General features: G+C 44.1%; 1 protein-coding gene across 2 annotated transcripts in view; it reads left to right on the forward strand.

Moving 5' to 3' along the window:
- INTS13 (integrator complex subunit 13) overlaps positions 1-24910 on the forward strand; it is a 629493-nt gene that overhangs the window by 296078 nt on the left and 308505 nt on the right. For both annotated transcript variants that reach the window (XM_044087655.1, XM_044087656.1), the window contains exon 8: positions 548-632. In XM_044087655.1, coding sequence (XP_043943590.1) covers positions 548-632 — 85 coding nt within the window. The remainder of the gene's footprint in view (positions 1-547; positions 633-24910) is intronic.

The raw sequence follows: 24910 nt of genomic DNA on the forward strand, positions 1-24910 counted from the left end.
CCGCAGTCTTCTATAACAAAGGTTTTGTGTGCCGTACAAGAATCCTGGAGGATAATGAACAGAGTAGAACAGTCTTAGCTGAAAGCAGACAGCACTGAGTGGATTCTTAGTTCCACACGTACGGGGTAATAATGTTTCCTTTGCAGTAATGCATGGATCTTCTAATTATAAGTTATACTGATTGAAAAGTATAGCAAAGTGCGTTGTAGTATGCTTAATGAAGTTTAACCTTTACATGTGAACTGAGCGGCTGATTAAATGATGCTATGGTTGGAAAAGTGCTTACAATTGTGCTGACAATGCATCTGTTAAATACTTCCTTTTGTATTAGGAACTAATACTCTCAGTTTCATAATACTAAATATTTGCCTTTGTGCTTGCAGAAATGTGTAATTGAAGACTTAAGAGACAGTGTAAGATCACTATATCCACAAAAACATCTTACCTTGCAGTTAGGTACCCTTATGAGGAGTGTTTCAGGTGGTTTCTATCAAGTTTGCAAACATTTTTTAATGACAGACATTTTTATTTTTCTTCCTATCTTAAGGAAGAGCAACATGCAAATACATCAGCAAATTACGATGTGGAGCTTCTTCATCACCAGGATGCACATTTGGAATTTTTTAAAAGTGGTAAGTAGGAAAATATACTTAGAAATACAGTAAGCTGATAGTGTATACCAGGCCTAGATCTTAGTGTCATAATAACTTTTCATAAAAGTGACATTAAAATCATCACTGAAAATTGATAACTTGTCAAACACTGTTGCACTGCTTTATCTATCCTTCTGTATTACTGGAATTATGCCTAGTCTGGCCAAGGCTTGACTGACTTTTATGCAAACTCACTCACACATATGTACACATGTACACAAACATGCACTCACACCTGCACATTTTGACCAGAGGAAAGTGTGATGTGTTCTGCATTGGCATACTTCTTACATTGGTTTTAACCATTCTTCAGCATTTGGGGAGATAGTCAGTTAGTTGTTGTTGTTGTGTCTTTCGGCTTTTCCCGGCTAGGGGACGCCACAGCGGAACTCCGGTCCGCTAATGATTGGCAGTAGATTTTTACGTGCTGAGTTGTCGGCCCTGACGCACAACCCTCAACGAAGCTACACCCATTCACGCATGTCTCCACACAGAAGACGCTCTACCTGAGACTCGAACAGGACAACGACTTACTGTGAGGCGACAGTGCTACTGCAGCACCACCGGAGATGGTCAGTTAGTGATTGTTTATATTATAGATAACACAAACCATAGTTTTTGTAAAGCAACAACATTTTTGAGCTTGGGTTATGGGCAACTTTGACACGCTACCCAAGAGTATGAAGAGTGAGGTGGGTGATCTGTACTCGAGTGGATCATTGTGTATATTGCAAATTGTAGCTCACCTCGAAAAAACAGTTAATTGGCAATTAGTTTAAAATGTCTGCTCATGTTCTTTTTTAAGTAAACATTGCAAGCAGGATAGGGTATTGAAGGTCCCCATCTTATGTAGCTGTTACGTGGAAAAGTTGTTGATGTATCAGTTCCATTTGAAAAATGCTTCAGCTAGGTTATTCCTTGCATATGTCAGTCTTGCAGATTTTTTTCAGCTAAGTAGTGAGCATCAGCACTGACTGTTGGTGTAATCTGCTTTTGTTTCTTAAAATCTCTGCAAAGTCACAGTTTGTGGTGTAACTGCTACTAGGACATATGGAGATATACTGGTTTACCAAGTGAGACATTATTTCTAGACTCAGGTTTAGGGTGAAAGTGAACAGAGGGGATTAATGTTGCTGGAGGTATAGGAAGGCATCCACGTGAGTTTAAATGCAGTAGTTGCCTGCATTTTATAGACCACTGGTGGTCTTTCATCTCCTTTCTGAAGTTAAGCTTGAAGTACTTATCTCTTTAACAATACTTAGGTAGGTACTAGGCTATTGGCCCTAGGGCCTATGTAAGCCGAGCCAAACAGTACCCTGGATTTTGCCACCCAAGAAAATTATTTTCCTGTGCCCCTGTCAAGCAGAGCCACAGAAGTGATCCCCAGGGTGAATTTCCTATCTCCCATCCAATCATCAAGATTTTTCTTGAAGAGTGCTAATGAGGAGCTTTGTTTGATATAGATAGGTAGTTTGTTCCAGAGTATGGGAAGTCTCTGAGACAGGAATCTATCCTTCCAGCATGTTCTGTTTATTGTGGTGACAAGGTTTAGGTCCCTAGAGCGTGTAGCTCGGAGGGATTGGGATTTCTTTACGTGGAGCATGTCCAACAGCTCTGGGATTGACATAGTTTTGTATGTTAGGAAGAGATCGCCTCTGAGTAGGCGATATGCGACAGAGTAAAGCTGGAGTTTTTTGAGACGGTATGCATAGGGCATCTGTTTGAGGCCGGTAGTCCTCTTTGTGAGGTATTTCTGTGGCCTTTCCAGTTGTTGTAGATGTCTTGTGAGGTACATACCAAAAGGGGTGTTGTACTCTATAATGGGTCTAATAAGTGATGAGTAGAGGGGAACAATTACCTCTTTTTTTCCTGGATGAGAAACCTTTTGTGATGAGGTGTGCCACGTAGAAGGATTTCCTGACTACTGTGGTGATGTGATTATCAAAGGAGCAACTACTGTCCACCTGTGTCTCAAGGTCTCTTATCACACTTTTGGTGTTAACTAGACTACCGCCTATGTGGTAGTTCATGGGTACAGAGTTTTTACCAAAAGGGATGACAATGTGCTTTTTGGCATTGAGCTTGAGGCCATGGCTTTGACACCAGGCATCGGTCTCAGTGAGGCCCTTTTGTAGGATGTCCACATCGTTAGGAGATTTGATTATGGCTCCTAGTTTGCAGTCATCTGTAACTTTGTTAGCCAAAGACCTTCTGTGTTAGCCTGTACGTCAGAGAAGTAGATACCAAACAGTAGAGGACCTAGGACCAAACCCTGTGGTACTCCACTTGTCACTGGTCTGAAGTTGGATTTAGAGTCTGCTACTTTCAAAGTGTGTGTTCGGTCAGTGAGCCAGTTGGCAACCTATCTTGTGACATAGGGATTTATACCTAGTTTAGTGAGTTTGTCTATAATTCCAGAGTGGGGGATGGTGTCGAATGCCTTGGCGAGATCTACAGCTTTGGTGACCGCTTCAAAGAAGTCTTTCAGGTTTAGGAGACATGATCTGCCTTTTACAAACCCAAACTGGGTAGGGTCCAGAGTTTGGAGATTGCCAATGTCATTGTTTATAAGTTCCGTGATGATACGCTCCATAGCCTTGCAGACCAGGCTCGTCAGGCTAATAGGGCGGTAGTTCCCAGGGTCTGTGGTGGCTCCCCCTTTGTGGAGTGGGATAACTGTTGCTGTGCGCCATTCAGTGGGCACAAAGCCTGAGGTGAGGCTATGATTGAACATGGTACTTAGGTGGGGTGCCAGTTCGTTCTGTAGTTCATGTAGAACGCAGCCTGGGATGTTGTCAGGTCCCATGAATGTTGTGTTCTTGGCTTTGGAGAGTGTTTTTTTAACCTGTGCAGCCATGATTACAGGTACTTTGATAGTCATCTTCTGACCTTTCTGTCCCTTCTCCTCTTTTCATCTCCTCCATTTTCCCCAAAATAATGTGATTTGTATAGATTGCATTCCCATGTCATATTCTGTCTTTTATAATTTATATGTGCCCAACTTTTTAAGCCTTTAGTAAGGGTCTGTATTATAGCAGCGAATGCTTAAAATAGCGAATACTGCATAATCGACTCTAGAATGTCGAAACAGCAAAATTCAGAACAAACGGAACAGCGATTTTTTTTCCCCCCAGGGAAAAAAAAAATCACTGATCCGTAAAAAAAAAAAAAAAAAAAAAACAAAACAAAAAAAACACAAAATAAACTGGGGACTTTGCCCCCCATCCCCCTACTTAAATATACCAACTCTGAGATTGCACCACAGTGGAAGAAATGACAAAGTCCCACTACCCATTGAATTTTTTTTCCCTGGGAAAAAAAAAAATCACTGTTCCTTGCGTTCGGGATTTCACCGTTTCGATTAAAAAGGGTCGATTAAACAGCGATCACTATTTTGAGCGTTCGCTGATTTAATAGGGACCCTTTATTAATACATCTACTATCCTTTTCCCTAGCTCGCCTCTGGACCTCCCTACCACCTCTTATTCATACTACAGACAACCATTCTGCCTTTAAGATCCTGCTTCATTCCCATCTCAAAACCCGCTGGAAATGTTCCTGCTCTCATCCCACATGACTCACCTCTTTTTTCCCCCATTTCTCACACTCGTTTACTTCTCTTTTCTCTTCATCATACCTGAGCTTCTGTGACTACTACCATCTTCATTTGTCTCATTTACTCCTACTCTTGCTCTACTTTTTTTTTCTTATTGTCCCACCCTTCTCACATTCAGTAATTAACAACTCTTATCCCCTATCCTACTTTAACTCTAGATTTCATGTAAAACTGTAATATCAACCCTGTGTTATTTCATTGTAACAAATCTAACAGGAATATGCACCAATGGATTTTTCTTATTTTAATTGACGTGTGTGTGTGTGTGTGTGTGTGATTTTAGCTTTTGCTTTTTTGACTGCATTTTCACTGCAATCGTGGATTTTTTTGTCATGTTATGTAATACCATCGTTCTGAAATAGTATTACATAAATGTAAATGCATTGCCTTCTTATTATGTTGTTGTTCATGGAGCTTTTCTCCCCGGGACTCTATTGAAAACTGTCTGTTCTTGGCCCAATGGACTATGGTAAACAAACTGCAAAATAAAATAAATAAATAGGTCAGAGCCTCTGTACCCTTCACCACTTTGCTAGTTCTGCATTGCATGTTTTTTATTAGCCCAGTTTCTCTTGTATATGTGACAGAAATAGAGATTAGGTCAAATCTGCCATGGCTGTTTATGAACTGAAAAATCCATAGCCACCTCTACCAGGGTCAACCATAAGTCCTTCTTAAGCAGTGTTAACAGCCATAGAAACAATACTCCGCTGTGCACTGAGCTGATACACCACTATAACACCCATTCAACCCCCGAGGGCACAGCAACATATAAATTTAGTTCAGGCTTTCTCCCCCATCCCCCCAGCATTCCTTGTCCCACATGACATAATTTCTACCCTCCAAACAACCCCCCCCCCCCTCCGAGATCACATCTGCGCAAGTTTCAAGGCTCTCTTCTAGGTACAAAAAATACCGACTGTTTAGAGTCTGCCATTGTTTTGGGATGCATCCTTGACAGTGTGAAAAACTGTCACAGACCTGCTTCTGAGTCTGCTCATCCTCAAACTCTTAAATGATTTCATACCAGAGGTGTGGAAAACAGCCGTAGTTGTCCCACTTCTTAGGGGTGATTCTACCACTGATCCTGGCAACTATAGACCAATAGCACTTACTAGCCTTATCTCCAAGATGGTAGAATTTGTTATGGATCTCGTTTACAAAGATATTAGCAATTTGCAATCCTTCAACTTCATCTGTCTATAAGTTTATTTGAGTGTTATATTAACAAAAGAGCAGCTACATTTAGTAAAATAATGATAAAAATATAAGTAATAAATAAAAACAAAAATTACATGAACTCAGTAAAAATAACTGTCATCATTGTCATCACAACATATCCCACCCCTTCACAAACAGTTTCAAAAAAGGTAAGATTTAAGTGACTTGTGAAAGCCAACAAGAAGACAAGCACTCCTCCTTCTTCTTCCGGCTTTTCTCGGTTAGGGGTCACCACAGTGGATCACCTGTCCACTTATGATTGGCAGTGGAGTTTTACGGTCTTGAGTTGCCAGCGGTGCCCAGCCTTCCACAGAAGGCACAGACACTCACACACTCATGCCTAGGGCCAATTTAGAGTGTCCACATTTTCAGAGGTATGGAGCCTGAAATGAAAAGGAATGAGCACCAGAATTCTCAAGCTGCATCTGCAGAACCAGTAGTAGCACCTGCGTGACAGAGCACAAAGCCATGTTAGGGCTATATGGCGCCAATACCTCCTTCAGATAAGTAAGATCCAAGTCATGGATGCACAAATAGACCAATTCCATAAGCTTATGGCTAATTCTGAAACAAGCTGGCAGCTGACAAAGGCTGTGCAGGACAGGAGTAATATGTTAGTAACGGTTTGATCTGGCAGTAAAATTCTGCACCATGTGTAAACAGTCCAGTTTGGTGTTGTGAAGTGCAAGGTAGAGGGCTTTGCAGAAGACCAGTCTAGAAGAGCCTAAGGCATGAACTACTACTGAGAGATCATCTGGATACATGAAGTGCTTAATCTTGGAGATGTTTCACAGGTTGAAACACAAATATTTCGAAACAGCTAGCACCTGGTCTTAAAGTGCCAAACTTTGATCCAAGATAACTCCTAATTTGCACACTCTTTCAGCAAAATGAAGCTTATTTCAGATCTTTACAGATCATTGCACATAGTATATGTTGACCTAGCCATGTTCTCTGAATGCATTCCACACAAGCATTACAGACAAACTAATAAAACTGCGTATACATTCTTAGCTAACCCAATGGATAACAAAGTGGCTCACAGACAGAGCCCATTAAATTGGGACTGGGGATCACACTCCACTAAAAGGCTTATTACTTGAGGGGTTTCACAGGCCTCCATACCCGGTTTGCTCTTATTTGTTATTTATTTCTGTGATATCCAGGCTAATGTCCGTAGTCTCTGGCTGTCCAAGCTTGGCAGAAGATTACAAACTTGGAGCTGTCTTCATCTCTCTCTCTTGGGCTCCCTGATCCTACAAGAGAGTTTAACACATGTAAACAAATGGTGTTAACACTGTGATCTAAATGTAATATCATGTCCTTTAGAAAACATGAGTGCTGAAGCACCTACCAAGTGTTTGACACCCCACCCCCGCAAAACATATAGATGTTAAGTTGCCCAATCTCACCTTCATTCTTACTGGATGGGTTTGGAGCGATCCTTGGCTCCATCTCAGTCACTTACTATAGCTCGAGAACTCTTTACTGACTCCAGGCTACCCCTTATCCCAGAATGCCCAGTGCCAGCCACCCAGATCTCGTTTGCCGCTTCAGCTGCGAGGTTGCGTCAATACTGGCTCAGGCTTAGTATAACTTTTTTCTCTTCTTAGAAATTCAATAATTTACTTGAAAAGTAGTATTTTCTTCACTGTTTTATAGTAGTTTGTAAGTTATTTAGTCCTAAACCCCTTATCTCATCCTTTGCTGTGTCTTTTGTGCTGTGTTGGCCATCGCCCCTTAGTCGCTAGGCCTTCTGTTTGTTTACCTGAACTCGTTTAAGTTAGAGAGTCCCCCCCTTAAGGACAGCCATTTAAGTTAGAGGCTTTCCTTTTAAGGTTTTTCTCAATATAATTTTTATTATTGTAGTGTGTCTGTTTGTGTGGTGCTTCCTTCTTTTTTTCTTAGTATGTCCAAGGAAGTTAAAACCTCAGGGTTCAAAAAGTGTGACTCCTCTTGCTGTCAGAGGATGTCTCTGACAGATGGGCACACTAGTTGTGTTTATTGCTTGGGGACTCTGCACCTGCAGGACTCTTGTGCTATTTGTCATGCCTTTAGTCCAAGGGTCCTGCAGGAGTGGAAAAATGAGCTTATCCTCTGTGGATTATTAAAACAGGATTCTCCGGCTAAAGCATCTTAGCTAGTGAAACCTTTGAAACCAGTCAAGCCATTGGCTCCATGTTTGGAACCGACATGTGAGCTCGACAAACCAGGTGTGTCGGTGCTGGCTGGCACCGGCAAGATTACCTCTCCGTCGGCTCCAACTGTTACTTAGGAGCTGTCTTGGAGCCACAAAAGAGTTGGGTCTCCTTTGCAGCTGATTCGCTCGGTGCCACAATCACCATTACTCCAAAGCAAGTCCAGTCATTGCTCATCTTCCCACTCCTCTCGATCCTCGAGGTTATCGGATCATGAAGTGGAGAGAGTGGTCAGTAGGTTGCTTAAGTCACAGGCCCTTGTTAAAATGCTTTCGAGCCCACTTCAACAGGCTTCGGCTCCATCCGCTTCGATTTCGATTCCTCCTCCGACTATACTTAGTGCAGAGCCGGAGTCCATGGACACTCCGATAGTGGTTCATTCTGCTCTGATGACATCCTCATCGGCTCCAACGTTGGCTCCGATTACCTTGATTCTTCCTCCCATTGAGGTATCTGGGTGCTAAAGCTCTCTCGTCGGCTCTGAGGGGGGAAGTGGCATCGGACACTTGTCTGACCCCACTCTCCCTCTCGGAGCATAGGCTGAGTTGAGCTCGGTTCCCACATTGGCCTCGGAGCCATTGCCCTTGGCGCAGGGTGGTATTCCTGGCTCTTCGGAGCTGGAGCCCTCCTTGTGTTGAGAAAGTGACGCCTTCGAGGTCATGCGGAGAGTGCTGTCCCCACAGATGGCTCCACTATCAGGTCCATCGGCTCTGTCCCCCTCGGTGCCTGTGTCAACCTCTGCTCCTCTTCCAGCCTCAAAGCGTAGGGAACCTATGCCCCAGGACACCCCATTGGGTGAACCCTCTTCTTCTGAAGCCTCCTGAGAGCATTCTGAGCAGGCTCCCCAGAAGAAAAAGTGCAAGAGGAAGCACCTAGACTCCCCTGAGTCTGTCACCTCCTATACAGACCCGGATGAATTGGAGGGATCCCCAAGGTCCCCCTCTGAAGATGTTTCCTTTTCGGACATCCTTGAGATTCTCAGGCAGAGGCATAGCTGACTTCCCTAGCCTCCTCCGAGGATGAGTCTGTATATCTGGATGCATTTGGTTCCTGACCTTCCACCTCCTGGGTGTCTCCACCTTTTGATCCACTCATGTCTGTAGTGTCTCGAAAGGCTTGGTCAACTCCAGATTCCATGGAACCAATGCCGAGGAGACCAAATAAATTCATCACAGCTCCCCAAAACAAACAATTTTTAACTAAAGGTGACCCATTTGATGCCATGGTGGTAGCAGCAGCCACCAAGAGAGAATTAGCTGAAACCTTCTCATCTGTCCATCCACCGAATAAAGACTCTCGTACGATGGATAGATATGTTGTTCTCATCAGCGACCTTCTCCCTTAGGTCCCTGAATTATTTTTTCTATTTTACTAGGCTTCACAGGGATCTCTTAAAAGAGCTTGGAGATACCCTACAAGATCCTACAGCTGAGGGGACTTCAGCCAAGGTAGCTACCCAGCTTGTGACTCTTAATTCAGTAGTCAACTCCTCCATCAGGCTTATTTCATACGCAGCCGATGGAGTGAGTAGAGCTGCGGGAACAGGAGTAGCTCTTAGGAGACATTCTTGGCTGCGGCTGTGTCAGTTTGTGGAACCTTTCAGAGCGTTCTTTACCAATACCCCCTTTGATGGCTCCTCTCTCTTTGGGCCTCAGGTGAAAGACACGCTTACCAGGTGCCAGCAGGAAGGCAAGATGCTCTTTGATGTCGTAGTCTGTTTTTCCACTCCTACCAGACAATACCCAAAAGGTCAGAAAGGTGGAAAGATATGGTTTTGAAAATCCCAGGGACCCTTGCCTGATGCACGTGGTGAATTTTCCCCTAGGAGCAGAGGGGGAAATGATAACAATGGCAGATGCCCTCGTGGCAGAGAGGGGGGGTCCGCAAAATCAGGGTGACAGAGATACGTTCTCTTCCAAACCCTATCAACATTCCTGAAGGGGGATGCCCGACTGCTCAACTCTGGAGGCAGTCGGGGGAAGGCTTTCATTGTACCCAGCCGCCTGGCAAAATATTACAAAAGACAAATGGGTACTAGCCATTATATCCGGAGGTTACAAGATTCCCTTTCATCAACCCCTTTTTGTTTCAAAAAAATCCATCCCAGATGTTCCACCCAATCTAAGGGATCAAGCAGTCACAGAAGTTTCAAGACTGCTAGAAAAAAGAGCCATCCAAGAAGTCCCCGCAGACCAAGTAGGGTCAGGAACTTACTCGAGATTCTTTTTAGTACACAGAAAGACAGGAGACTGGAGACCAATTCTGGATCTAAACACGTTAAACAAGTCTGTACAAAAAGAAAAGGTCTGGATGGTAACACTGCAGTCCATTCTCCCCTTTCTGGGTCAGGACAATTGGATGTGCTCCATAGATCTTCAGGACGCGTGTTATCATATAAAAATGGACAGATGGTCCAGGAGATTTCTACGCTTCCGGCTAGGGGCCAGTCATTACCAATTCAGAGCTCTGTCCTTTGGTCTCACCACAGTCCCCAGAGTGTTCACCAAATGCATGGCAGTAGTCACGGCTTACCTGAGACGTCAAGGATTCCAGGTGTTTCCTTATCTGGATGACTCGCTCCTCACTGCTACCACCAGGCAACAACTTACAGAAGCACGAGATTACATCATCACATCCTGTGCTCAACTAGGCATCACAATAAACTTCGAAAAATCTGCCTTGTTGCCCTATCAGTCTATTACATACATAGGAGCAGAGCTAAACACAAGAAAAATTATTGTAAAATTGCCTCAGGAAAGAGTTTCTATTATTTGAAAACAAGTGTCACTTCTCCCGAGGAGCAAAAGAATTCAAGTCAAATATGTTCTTCAAGTTCTAGGGTCCATGGCAGCAGCCATTCTTCTTGTCCCCTTAGCACGCTTTCACATGAGAATCCTTCAGTGGCTTCTTTTCACACAGTGGTCCTTCCAGGAATTACCCATGTCTCACATGATGGTAATTACGGAATCTTGCAAAAGACACCTTTCCTGGTGGATGGTCTCCCCACTAGTTTCTCAGAGCAGACCTTTCATGGTACCCCATCCGGTTGCCACAGTGACCACGGACACTTCCCTGATAGGGTTGGGGGGGGGCATTATCTAGGGAAGACAGTTCAAGGCACTTGGCAACCTCACGAGAACCACTTACATATCAGCGTCCTGGAGATGAGAGCAGTGCTCCTAGTGTTGCAAGCTCTTCAAGACTCTCTCCCTGCCGAGAGTATTGCAGTACAGACGGACAATATGTCAGTGGTTTGGTACATCAACAAACAGGGCGGAACCAGGTCTTACCCCTTGTGCCAAGAGGCTCTCAGACTGTGGCAATGGGCGATTTCCTCCCAACATTTTCTGATAGCAACACATATCCCTGGGACATGCAACGTAATAGCGGACATGCTCAGCAGGGCTATCCTCATGCCTCACGAGTGGTCTCTGAAACAGGAAATTTTCCGCAAATAGGGCCAGTCTTGCTACAGTCTCTTTGCCTCTCACCTCAACTACAAATGCAGCATCTACTTCTCCCTTGTTCCTCCTCCGGGTCAGACACCCAGGGACGCTGTAGTCCACGACTGGCCTCAGGGACTCCTTTATGCATTTCCCCCCTTCCCTATAATTCCAAAAGTCATTCAGAAAGAAAAATTGTTGGGTTGCAAAATGATCCTCATTGCCCCCTATTGGCCTCGACAGATTTGATTTCCGTTCCTTCACCTCCACCTTCTAGCTCAGCCTTGGATTCTGGACCCAGTACTGGACCTCTTGATTCATCAGTCAGGCGAGCTACACCAATCCCTCCAATCTCTCAAGCTCACAGCTTGGTTACTCCACTTCCAATTTTAGCCACGCTCCCCAATATTTACCCAATAGTGCGTGAGATTATTGTTTTCTCCCATAAGGCAAATACAAGGAAAGTCTATGCTAGCAAATGAAAAAGATTCTCTTACTGGGCAGATTCCAGGAATTTAGATTTTTTTTACAGCTCCTGAACACGAGATTTTGGATTTCCTAGCGGAACTGTTTCAGTCTGGTGCAGCTGCTGCTACCATCAGAGTACAGCTAGCTGCCGTTTCAAATTTTCATGTCGGAGTTTGTAACTCCAGCATAATGTCTCACAAACTCTGTAAGGCCTTCATGAGAGGTACATCTCTACTTAGACCCCCAGTGAAAGAGCCACTTCCACATTGGGATCTCAGTTTGGTTCTTGCCTCCTTGATACTGCCACCCTTTGAACTAGCAGCATCATGTTCCTTGAAGTTTCTCTCTTGGAAAACTCTTTTCTTAGTTGCTATTACTTTTGCCAGATGTGATTCAGAACTTCATGCACTATGTGTTCGCCCTCCATACATAGTTTTTCAAAAAGACAGGGTTTCTCTGAAAACTAATCTATCTATTCTACCTAAAGTTTGTTCAGACCACAGTTTGAATCAATCCATTGAACTCCCTGTTTTTTTCCCTAATCATTCCAACAAGGCAGAATACAAATTACACCAATTGGATGTGCATAGACAACTGTGTTTCTATCTCCATAGAACTAAAGAAATAAAAAAATCAGATCAGTTGTTCCTTTCATTTGCTAACAACAAACAAGGCCTTCCGGTTTCTAAAGTAACATTGTCAAAATGGTTATCGGACACCATCGTCCATACCTACCACTTGCGACAAAAAGATCTTCCAACAAAACCCAAAGGTCATTCAACCAGGTCAGTAGCTACTTCGGTATCATTTCAATCTAGATTGCCCATAGATTCAATTTGTGCAGCAGCTACTTGGGCAGATCCTCATGCATTCATTTCTCATTACAAAGTAGATGTTGTCTCCATAGGCAGAGCTTCCTTTGGTTCCACGGTTCTGAATAGTCTGTTACAATTAGCCACCCAGGATTGAGGTGCTAGGGACGCTGTCCCATCCAGCAAGAATGAAGGCGAGATTGGACAACTTAACATAAAGAAGTCATGTACCTACCATAACGTTCCATGTCAGTTGTCCTTCATCTCGCCTTCCTTCTTGCGTCCCTCCCTCCTTCCCCCTTCCTCGAGGATTGAGAGGAGTTTCTCAGTGGTTTCATTGGCTAATTTGTTTTGTTATTAGTTGCTTCTCAACCAAGCTATGACAATTAGCTGTATATCCAGGTTTATTAATGGATTATCTTCTATAATTATGCCTAGTGTGAGCTATGTCAAACGAGATCTGGGTAGCTGGAGCTGGGCATTCTGGGATAAAGGGTAGCCTCGATCCAGTAAAGAGCTCTCGAGCTATAGTAAGTGGCCGTATTGGCTCCGAACCCATCCAGCAAGAAGGAAGGCGAGATGAAGGACAACTAACATGGAACGTTATGGTAGGTACATAGCTTCTTTTTATTAGGGACCTGGGCAGTTTCCTCTTATCCGCCAGGACACCTTATGTCTAAAAAGCTCAGGTTTCTTCCCTGTGTCATACATTCGACCTTAGCACAAGTGGATCTGCTAGTATAAAAAGAGTATGCAGACTTGCCAAAACTTGGAACTTTCTTGTCATTAGTGTGTTTATGCATATTTCTGTTTTTGTTGAGTGTAGTCATCAATTTTGGTTGGCTTTAGCCCAGAGACTCAGACAGGTAAGTACCCCATTGAGTAATTTTCCTCTTTTCAATAACTTTTTATGAGAAATGTTCTTGTGTGTCTCAGGTAAAAATGGAAAGTGTGAATATGGGCATCAGATTCCTTACAAAGACTCCTACTTGTTGTTTTAGTCTTAGTGATGAACACATAATAAAACTTTGCTCCATCTGTTAGGCATTCACCCCTAAAACAATTAAAATCAGACTAAATGCATCTAGAACTTACCTTATAAACAAGAATCTTCAAACATTAGTTTGCTGTGCCATGGTATCATCTGCTTCCTCCTCCTGCATGCCCCCTCAGTTGAAAAGAAATTAAAATCTAGTAGACAGGATCTCAAGAGTAACCTTACATTCACTTCTCTCAGCTGGTCTGAGATGGGTGACTCAACACCTTTGCATTTACCAGACTATCTGACTTTCTCATGAGCCCACTGATGCTGCCCCTTTTCGAAGGCTGGTATGGCTAAGGATTCCAGCACATCTGACAAGACTGAATATATGACTGAAGCACCTAGGAAGGGAGAACCTAGGCTAGTTTTGACTTAGAGTGAAGAGGGAGTTGTCACCTTCTTGTTAGCAAAGGTGCCCAAGGCTCTTTAGTGGAGGTTAGACTTTCTACTTCTACCCCTAGGACCATACATCTGGAAGTTCTAGATAAGAATACTCAGAAAATAGAGTGTATTTCTCCACCTTGTACTCCGCTTTTCTGTAAGAAAACCAGTAAAAAGGGCTGGTTTAATTTTGAACAGGGCATTTTCAAAGCCATTCAGACTTTTCAAATGAGTCACCCTTCTTTTCCTGAGGAGGAAGACTTTTCTAATTCAGACTTGGGGGGGGGGGGGTCTAGATTGCACCCCTCCGTATTTGAATCAAATGTGGAAAGTATATTATCCACTGATTTTTCCTAATCATGAGATTTTGTTTTGAGGATACTATTGGCAGAATGAAGGACTATTAAATAGAAGGGCAGAGAGGTCTCTGACACCAAGAAAAACTATTGTAAACTATTAAACTTGGCCACTGGTAAAACTTTTGCTATCCCTCTAGTGTTACGAGCATTAGAAGATGCCTTTCCACCTTCCTCCTTGTCCCCTGACTCTCATCATTCATCCCCTAAAAAAGCTAAATAGGATTTACAGAGATTCTGATTCTCACAAATATCTCTAAAAAATGTCATAACTGATCAGCTCTCATCTCTCTTGATGCTGACGTAGGAACTGGGGCCTTCCCAAAGTACTGTCCTTTTCCTAATGATAAAGATGATAGAGCCCTAAAAGTAGATATGGCAAAATAGTTTATATTGCAGTCACTTTATCTTTCAGAACGATTAACTATTAGACTCCCATGGCCATTTTAGAAATATGAGGTAAACTTTTGCTATCATTCCTAATTCTGATGTTAAATCATAACTCCTGGATATGTTTAATTCTGACTCACAGGTTGGCAAGCACATCATTAAGTGCAGTTACAATGCTATGGATGCTGCTTTTAGAGCAGCTGCCACTGCTGCTGTTACGAGGAGTCATTCTTGATTTAGGCTACAGCCTACTTTGGAAAATGTTAAAGCAGAGCTATTAAATGCACCATTAGATACTTATTTGGGAATTTATTTTAATTTTTCATTTGTTTACCGGGAATATCCGACTGGGCTAATAGCCCATTTTCAGCCTTGGGAGAAAAGCTCCATTAAATTACAAACGTTTACAGTGAAAAGTATTAGCTAACATGATGATGAGGTGGCACAGTGGCATGGGTTTCCTTCAAGTGCTCCAGTTTCCTCCCACATTCCCAATGCATGCATATGGAGCATTTCTCCCCAGGCCTCTGCTGAAAATGGGCTCTGTTTCAGACAGATTTTCTCAGTAAACAGATGTTAAATAAATAAATTAAATAAATAAGTATATAAGGTTTCAATTGGAAAGGTAAACAACATGCCAAAATAGATTTTCTCTGCAGAAGTGTTTAAAAAGCTGGATTAAAGATGGAAACTTATGCATAGCGTTAAACAACTTGTTCTCTCCAGTTAATCTAGGAGTTTTTCTTTGTAAATCATCCTAATCCAGATTAAAAAGAAATGGCAAGGAGATTGTTAAAGAACTGTGAGATCTCAAGGATCCAATTCCAGTTCACAGTTTCTTATGAAAGACTTCACATGAGGGAGATACAGTGGTACTTCAAGTCAGTATGGGCCCAAAACCCCCATCCTGTCTCTTAGACAAGTTCACTTCTACAGTTAGGAAATTCTTTGGTGAGCAAAATGAGTAATTTCCAATGCAGGAGTCCCTTTCTCCCCTCTAAGCCCTTGTCAGAGTGTGACCACAGATACTTCAGACCTTACTTGTGAAGCCTTTTCCAAGGCATCAAGGTAGAGGAAATTTGGGCACCACAAAAGATGCAGACAAATTAATCACAAAGAAAGATGGATCTAAAATTTTATTAATGTTCTAAACCAATTGAACTCCTGCCACATTGCAAGTGGTGACAAACACCACCATTGTGATGTAGTACATAAACAAGGGGTGAAATTATTTTGCCTCCTTTGCATTGCTGACCATGACAGCCAGGGACTTAACCAATCAACATCCTATTTCTCCAGAGAATATACATTCCCTCAGAGCAGAATACAGTGGCAGACTCCTTGAGCCGAAATATGACAGATCCTAAAAAACATGCTTCACGAAGAGGTCTTCTTGCTGATAGGCTACCAGTATGGTAACCATCAGTTAAATCCATTTGCTTCCAAATAGAGCAGATAGCTCAAACTGTTTTAAAAATGTTCCAGGACGCCTTGCAGAGAGGCCTGGAAGGCAGTGTCTTTCTGAGTTTCCTGGACAGGGATGTTTCTGTACACCTTTCCCTCCTTTTGATGCCTTTTCCTGAACCAGAACGAGTTTTGACAGAGCAATTCCTCAAGGTTTGACTTCAGCTTTGCTCCTACAACCTCCATTCTTTCTTCCTAAAAGCATTGGGGGTCATCCTTTAAGTCAGTAATACTGTATTAGTGATCTAATAAATAGAACAGTACAGGTGTACAAGTCCTTACCATAACAGTAGATGTCTAAATGTTAAATAAGTAAGTAAATAAATAAAATGCATATTAAAACACCACAACTGACAATAAGAAAACAGATTTTATATCCACACCTCTGTCCACTCTGCTGCCTATAACCCCAAAGCACCTTCAGAATACTGCTAAGATATTGCTTTGTTCAGTATATTACCTTTAGAGTACAGTAATTTAATCACTTGACTAGTTTGTGACTTTTAATGCTAAAAATCTGTACATATCATGTTTTTGCATACTTTCAACTATTGTATGTTACTGTCTGTTTTGTGAATATTGCTTGCATTTCCTAATTGTTTTACATTTTATGTACTGTTATATTGTGGAGCTTTTCTCCCTAGGCCTCCACTGAAAATGGGTTATTTTGACCCAGTGAACTTTCCCGGTAAACAAATGCCAATAAATAAACGGGATAATAGGGATGATTAAATCGAATGTATTTATTTCATTTAATTAATTTATTTTGCATTTATTTACCAGTTTTGTCCATCTGGGTTTAGTCAAAAACCTTTCAGTGGAGGTCCGGAGAGAAAAGCTCCAATATTTTACAAACATTTTTAAGCATACCTTCAGTAATGTACAGAACCGATATTACATTATACTCATTAACAACTACACTTACATTTGCTAATTAGGTTATTTTCATGTGAAAATCGAGGCAGCTATTACAGTATAAACAATACTTATGCATTAGCAGATGCTGGACGTTCAGTATTTGAAGAAGTGTGTTAGTGGGTTTGTCAGATAATAGATCATGCAATTAATGCTTAGAAATTAAAAGAAATTAAGGTGAATGAAAGAACTAGGTATGGCAGAAAATCTTGATAGTGTAGTTAAGAGATGAGAAGAAAAGCAGGTTCAGGAACAATATATATCTATATATATATATATATATATATATATATGTATATATATATATATATATATATATGTATATATATGTATATATATATGTATATATATATATATATATATATATATATATATATATATATATATATATGTATATATATATATATATATATATATATATAGCTATAATAAAATCTAAGACTCTATGTAAGGTCGAAGAGCTGCCCCATTTCAGGATTTGGGAACTTATGTGGGCAGTAATCTAACTTTTGACTAAGGTGTGTCTATTGTTGTTAGAAAGTCCTTTTGTATTGCACAGCTTATAAACAAAGGGATTGTATCTAGATCTAGGGATGTCATTGTCCTCCTTTATTTAGCCCTTATTAGGCCAGTCACTGAATGTAATGGCATTTGTCTGTCCAGATAAATGCAACAACTGAAATGCCCACAGAGATAACTTACTAAAAGAATGCAAGGCCTAAACAACATGCCCTACATGAACAAACTCAAAGCCCTGTCACTATACTCTGTATCCTACAAACTGCTAAGACGTGAACTGTGTCTGGTATACAAAGCATCCTCCTGCCCATTACTGATGTGTTTACTACTCCTCAGAAATATTCAGTCTAGGGATCTAAACCTCTTGCATCATCAAGAGAAGAGTTTGGAAGGACAGGTATATTTGGCAGAGGATACAACTGCTATGGAACAGATTCCCCATCCACATAAAACAAAGTTTATCCCTGTCCATTTTCAAGCACAACTTAAATCTATGGATGGGAAACAGAAACTTTACACCAGGATTGCCCCCTGCACTGCTAATGGATGGATGCAGCTCCTAAAAGCTTTATCTCTTGCATTGGCCCCCTCAAATTATCTGTGGTATGATCCCAGTTATTCTCATCAGGGATAATTTATAAATCTGATGTTATGTTAGTCATCATTCCTCATGTTAGGGTCTTTTATCCGATATCTGATCTGAGCTGGCATAATCGGACAAACAGCTTAGCTAAAGCTCCTCCCCTCCCATGATGCTTTGTTGCCCTCTAACCCCTCAGATCTCATTTGCCGCTTGATCTAGACAGACGCAGATTGCTCAGCTCCTCATGGGTAGTAAGTAGGTTCACAGTTCGGCTGTTGTAGTTGTTCTCTTTCCACCCCCTCCCGGTTTTGATGTTTAGTCTTTTTTGGCGCCCTTTTGTCTTGGGGGTTTAGCCGTTGCTATAACCTTAGTAAAGGTAGCTTGTTTGGTGTGATTTTTGAATTGTTTGTTGGTTAATATCTAATTGGGGTTTTCTAGTATCGGACAGATTTTTTTTTTTGTTTTTGATCTCCGCTTGTGTTTGGACTCAGGTTCTCGGATTTTCCTTCGGCAGTGTTGTTGGGGTTTGATACATGGCGGACAAACCTTTGGGTTTTAAAAGATACTCCTCGTGTGGTCGGAAAATGCCAGTTTCCGACTCACACAAGGGGTGTCTCTACTGTCTCAGCAGCGACCATCTGGAGGTTGAGTGCAGTATTTGGGCTACCTTCAACCCCAGAGTCCTGGTCAACCACTGAAACAAAATTGCTGCTTAAAGGTTTAGTAAAGGGGGCCCCCCTGGTCACTGCTACCCCAACCAAAGTGGGCCCTTCAGGAGCTAAGAAGAAGGTTCCTCCAGGTGAGCAGGTCCCTTCCAAACGACTCCGGCTGTCAGATCCAAGGTCCTTTGATCCGACTCCAGCCGGGGCAGTGTCGGATCTGAGAGCTTTGGGTCCCAGAGTCTCTAGGGAGTCCACCCCTGGATCAGACTCCAGATCTTGGATCAGAGTCTGTCGGTTATCACCCCCGGATCCAAGGCTCTAGAGCCGAGACTCACGGATCCGAGATGGGGGCATTGTCTATGGATCTGGCCGTTTTGGAGCCGAGAGAGCTGAGATCACCTGCCTTGGAGCCATCGGTTCCCTTGGGTCTGAGCAGGCCTGATCTGAGGGCCATGTCCGAGCGTATTGTATTGGAGGAGTTTCCCTCGGATCTATCGAGGGTAGAACAGATGATCTCATATTGTTAATCCTCGTTCATTCCTTACGTATGGGGTATCAGTTCTGAGCTCGGAACCGAGCCGGCCATTTTCCAAGCTCGCATCACTGTCAAACTCTCGAGCTAAACTCTTACCTACAATTCCCCTCTCCTGTTACCTAAGATTTCGTTTGCCACGTTGCCATCTGGTCGTGTCAAGCTACTTCTCATGAGCTAAGTACAGTCAATTTTTTAATTGCTTTACAAATTACTTTTCTGTCGGAAAAGTTGATATTTTATTGTCTCTTGCCCTATCGCATCTAGCGTTCATAGTTTCAAGTTTTTTTTTTTTTTTTCTGTCCTTTACTTACCCTTTTTACTGCGAGGTAATTTCTCCTTACCATCATTGGTAATCCCTTCCCTTTTCTTTTTCATACCTTCAGGTACTCTCTTGTACCATTGTTGCCCTGTCTTGTGTTTTGTGTGGTAATCCTTCTGTTTGGCGGGCTAGGCCTGCTTAAGTTAAAGGGCCTTTGCCCTATCTTGTGTCTTTAGTGTTTGGGTGTTTAAGTTAGAGCACTTTCCACCCTCCCTCCTTGTGTTGCTGACTGTGCGGTCGTGTTTACTTATGCCTGGCAAGGAACAAAAAGAACATAAGCCATCTGGCTTTAAAAAATGCGTCAAATGTGCGTATAAAATGTGTTCGACTGATGGCCACACCATCTGTATTTATTGTCTCGGTGCCATACACTTGCAGGAATCCTGCAGTGTTTATCATGCCTTCTCTTCCAGGGTTTTACAGGAGAGAAAAAATAAACTTATCCTTAAGGGTTTGATTAAACCCTCCTTTGAGGAAACTTTAGCGTCTTCTCCCCCTTCAGAGAAATCCAGGTCTAAGACAAAAAAGAAGTCTCCGGCTCCGGCTAGTTCATCGGAGCCTCCAGAGAAAAGGTCAAAAGCTATATCTCCTTCCTCAGCTCCACTGGTCTCGGAGCCGTAGGAGGTACTGACTAAGGCTATGTCTCCTTCCTCGGCTCCACTGGTCTCTGACCCGCAGGAAGTCTTGTCTGTTTCGGGGTCGGCTTCTTCGACTCCATGGTCGTCGGCACCGAAGGAGGGTGGCGGTGGTTCTCGAGCCTGCTTCGGCTCCGATCCCTTTGGAGCCGACTCGGAGCCGTTCCCCCAGTCTTGTCTCAGTTCCGACAGAGAAGGTTTCTTGACCCCCTTCTGTCTCCTCCAAGTCCTCCAGGCTGTCTGATTCGGATGTGGATAGGGTGGTCCAGAGGCTCCTCCAGTTGCCAGTGTTAACTAAATTATTTTCGGTTCCAGCCCAGTCAGCTCCAGAGCCAGCCACGATATCGGTTCCGTTTCTTCCTCCTCCGACAACCTCGGTGTCGTCAGAGCCGGCATCTGCCGAATCGAGTGAGGTCTTTGGGTCGGCTCCGAAACCTCCTGCTAGTCTTTCGGATCCGACCTTGGCTCCAACCTTTTCCATCCCTTCTACAGGTTTCGGTACTCAGGTGTCCTCAGTCGAACCCGAGGGGGATACATCAGGGCTTCAGGTTTCGGCTCCGAGTCTCCCCCTTGGTGCTTTGGCTAGGGGTACCCCGACTCCGGTCATGGTCTAGGAAGCAGGTTTTTCGTGTGTTTCTGGTGGACCTGCCTTCGAGGCTATGAGGAGCGCGCTGGCCAAGTCCATAGTGACTTCACCTTAATCGGCAACTCCATCCCCAGATGCTGCGACTAGAGCTTCTGGTGCCCCCCTATCTCTGGACAGCGGGGCTCCTAGGCCTGAGGATACCTCCATGTGTGGTCCCCTGCTTTCTGAGGACCCTTCAGAGTCCGTGCCTGAGGAGCCTCCCAGGAAGAAGTTGTGTAAGAGGAAGCACGTAGACTCCCCAGATGAGTCTGTCACCTCGGACACCGACCTCGATGATGCAGAAGGGTCCCCGAAGTTATCCTCTGATGATGTCTCATTCTCCGACATCCTGGAGATCTTGAGACAGCGGGGCGACTGGCCATCCAAAAACCCTTCTGAGGAGGAGTCGGTCTTCCTCAAGGCCTTCGGAGCCCAGCCTTCTGCCTCCTGGGTGTCTCCACCCTTCGATGAATTATTGGAGCTTATTTGTCGAAGGGTGTGGGAACACCCTTACTGTGTGGAGCCAGTTCCTAGCTGCCCCAATAAGTTCTTATCTGCGCCTCCTGGAAAAGAATTTTTGACCAAGGGAGTACCTGTAGATGCTATGGTGGTGGCGTCTGCCACTCAGCAGGATGTGGCAGAGGCTTCTACTTCCATCCATCCTCCTAATAAGGAGTCTAGGAGTATGGATAGGTATGGGAAGCGTAGCCTGTCTTCAGCGACCTTTACCTTGCGGTCGCTGAATTACTTGTGCCATTTTTCGCGGCTCCAAAGGTATCTCATAAAGGAGTTGGGAGATACCCTGTTGGGTAACTTGCCTGAGGCGTTGGCCCAGTCTGTTAATGCCCAGCTGTCTACCCTTTCTTCCATCGTCAACTCGTCCATGAGGCTCATATCTTATGCAGCCGAGGGGGCGGGTAGAGCAGCGAGTTCGGGCGTAGCCCTTAGGAGGCAAGCTTGGATGCACTTGTCATTTTACGGAGGCTTTCAAGTCTTCTTTCATGGATGCCACATTCGATGGGTCCTCCTTTTTGGACCCAAAGTGAAAGACACCCTCACTAGATGTGAGCAAGAGGGTAAGACTTTGTCTGCCGTTGGGGCCCGTTTTTCACTTCCCACTAGACCTTATCCCAAGGCTCAGAGGGGAGGGAAAATGTGGTTCAGAAAGTCTCAAAAGTCTTCCCCTGCCCATCAAAGTGACCCCCCCCCCTCCAGGGGCAGAGGAGGAGGGAATTCTAATGGAAGGCATCTCCCTAGAGGCCCTGGAGGCCCCCGCAATACAGGAGACCACGAGTCCTTTCGTGGTTCCTCCTACCAATGTCCCTGAGGGATTACCCGACTGTGCGTCTCCAGAGCCAGTCAGGGGTCGTTTTTCAGAGCATCTTCAGGCCTGGGAGTCCATCACTCAGGATCGATGGGTGCTTTGTATCATCACTGGAGGTTACACCATTCCCTTTATCCACCCCCCCCCTGCCATTAAGGAAAATCCCGGACGTTCCACCCAGTCAATGGGATCAGGCAGCAAAAAAGGTCTCAAAGCTGCTAGAAAAAGGAGTCATCCAACCAGTCCCCGCAGACCAGATCGGATTAGGAACTTACTCAAGATTATTTTTGGTGCCAAAAAGAACAGGGGACATGAGACCCATTCTGGATCTCAGCCTTTTAAATCGCTTTGTAAAGAAGTCCAAGTTCTGAATGGTCATGTTGCAATCCATTTTCCCCTTGCTGGAAAAAGGAGTTTGGATGTGCTCCATCGATCTCAAGGATGCCTATTATCACATCAAGATAAACAAGACTTCCAGGAATCATTTACTCTTCCGGCTAGGAGCCAGTCATTTTCAATTCCGGGCCCTGCCCTTTGGTCTCACCACAGCCCCCAGGGTGTACAACAAGTGTCTGGCAGTGGTGACAGCTCACCTGAGACGTCTAGGATTCCAGGTGTTTCCTTATCTAGATGACTGGCTCCTCACCGCCCCCACCAGGCATCTACTTGTTCAAGCCACGAGAGCTACTGTTGAATTGTGCCATTTACTAGGGATTTCATTCAACTGGGCAAAATCTGTATTGCTGCCATCACAGCATGTTGCCTTTATCGGCGCAGAGCTAGACTCTGTAGTAATGCGAGCTTTCCTACCAGCAGAGAGAATAAAAGTGTTACAGGCCCAAGTTCTGGCTTTACTACCCCAGGAAAAGGCCCAAGGCAGGATGGTTCTTCAGTTGTTGGGATCAATGGCGGCTACCATTCTTCGAGTTCTGCTAGCCAGGTTACACATGCGAATACTTCAGTGGCTCCTTTTGGCCCAGTGGTCATAACAGGAACGTCCCTTATCCCATCCGATTCTCATCATGGAGAGATGCCGGCAGGATCTGCGTTGGTGGCTTCTTTTGTCCAACCTGAGTCAAGGGAGATCCTTCAGCCCCCCGTCCCCTATTGCCACAATAACCACGGATGCCTCCCAGATAGCGTGGGGGGGGGCATTATCTGGACGAGACGGTTCAAGGTACGTGGCAAGACCATGAGGTTCACTTGCATATCAATGTTCTGGAGATGAGAGCGGTGCTTCTAGCGTTGCAGGCACTTCACAGCTCTCTTCCCATGGGAACTATTGCGATTCTTTCCGACAATATGTCGGTTGTCTGGTATCTGAACAAGCAGGGAGGAACCAAGTCCTACCCCCTTTGCAGGGAGGCCATGAGAGTGTGGAATTGGGCGATCGCTTCACAGCGCTTTCTAGTGGCAACGCACATTCCGGGGAAGTCCAATGTGATAGCAGACAGGCTGAGTAGAGCTATTCTGATGCCTCACGAGTGGTCCCTGAATGATCGAGTGGCTGCTCAGATCTTCTCCAGGTGGTGAGCCTTCCCTGCTGTGACCTCTTTGCCAGCCCCCTGAATGCGAAGTGCTGCAGTTATTTCACTCTGATCCCCCCACAGGGGGAGTCACCCAGGGATGCTCTAGTCCACAATTGGCCCTCCGGTCTGCTCTACGCCTTCCTGCCGGTCCCTCTTCTGCCAAGAGTGATTCAGAAGGCTACCTGCTTGGGAAGCAAGATGATTTTGATCGCACCACTCTGGCCCCGTCAAGTTTGGTTCCCCTTCCTTCAGAAGTATGCGGTGGATGGTCCTTGGATTCTGGACCCAACTCCAGACCTATTGACTCATCAGTCAGGACAGCTCCATCCATCCCTACGAACTCTCAAGCTCGCTGCCTGGCTTCTCCACTTCCGACCTTAGTCAGACAGCATATTCTTACCCCGGAAGTAGTACATATTCTGTCCTCCTCCCACAAGTCTTCTACTAGGAAAATATACTCTAGTAAATGGAAGAGATTTGCAATTTGGGCTCAGCAAAGTGATCTTGATCCCCTTACAGCCCCTGTGTCGGCGGTGTTAGATTTCTTAGCAACACTATTTAGATAGGGTTCGGCTGCCTCCACTATAAAGGTTCAGTTGGCAGCAATCTCTAATTATCATGTTGCATATGAGCCTTCCCTCATGGGTCATAAGCTGTGTAAAGCCTTTCTGAAAGGAGCCTGGTTGCTTCGCCCTCCGGTTTCGCAACCCGTTTTGCCATGGGATTTAAATGTGGTGCTCAGAGCTTTAACGTCTTCTCCCTTTGAGCCGGCAGCCTCTTGCGAATTTAAATTTTTGTCATGGAAGACTGCCTTTTTGGTAGCCATATCTTCAGCCAGAAGGGTATCGGAGCTTCAAGCCCTTTCTGTTAAACCTCCTTATTTGATTTTTCATAAGGACAGAGTATCTCTGAGACTTAATCCTTCCTTTCACCCTAAGGTCTCTTCTGCCCTTTGTCTCCACCAGTCTATTGAGCTTATGGTCCTTTTTCCACGGTTTTCCAACAAAGCGGAATACAAATTTCACCAGTTGGATGTGCATAGACAACTGAGGTTTTATTTAAATAGGACACAACAGGAGAGGAAATCAGATCAGTTGTTTGGTGTCCTTTTCGGACAATAGAATTGGCAGATCTGTAACTAAGGCACCATAGCTAAGTAGATTAGGGACTGCATCTCATTTATTTATGCATTAGCGGGTAGGCATCTTCCCTTTCCAGTT

This window comes from Protopterus annectens, chromosome 11.part0 (genome assembly GCF_019279795.1).
Source record: "Protopterus annectens isolate FY-2018-M chromosome 11.part0, PAN1.0, whole genome shotgun sequence".
Lineage (NCBI taxonomy): Eukaryota > Metazoa > Chordata > Ceratodontiformes > Protopteridae > Protopterus > Protopterus annectens.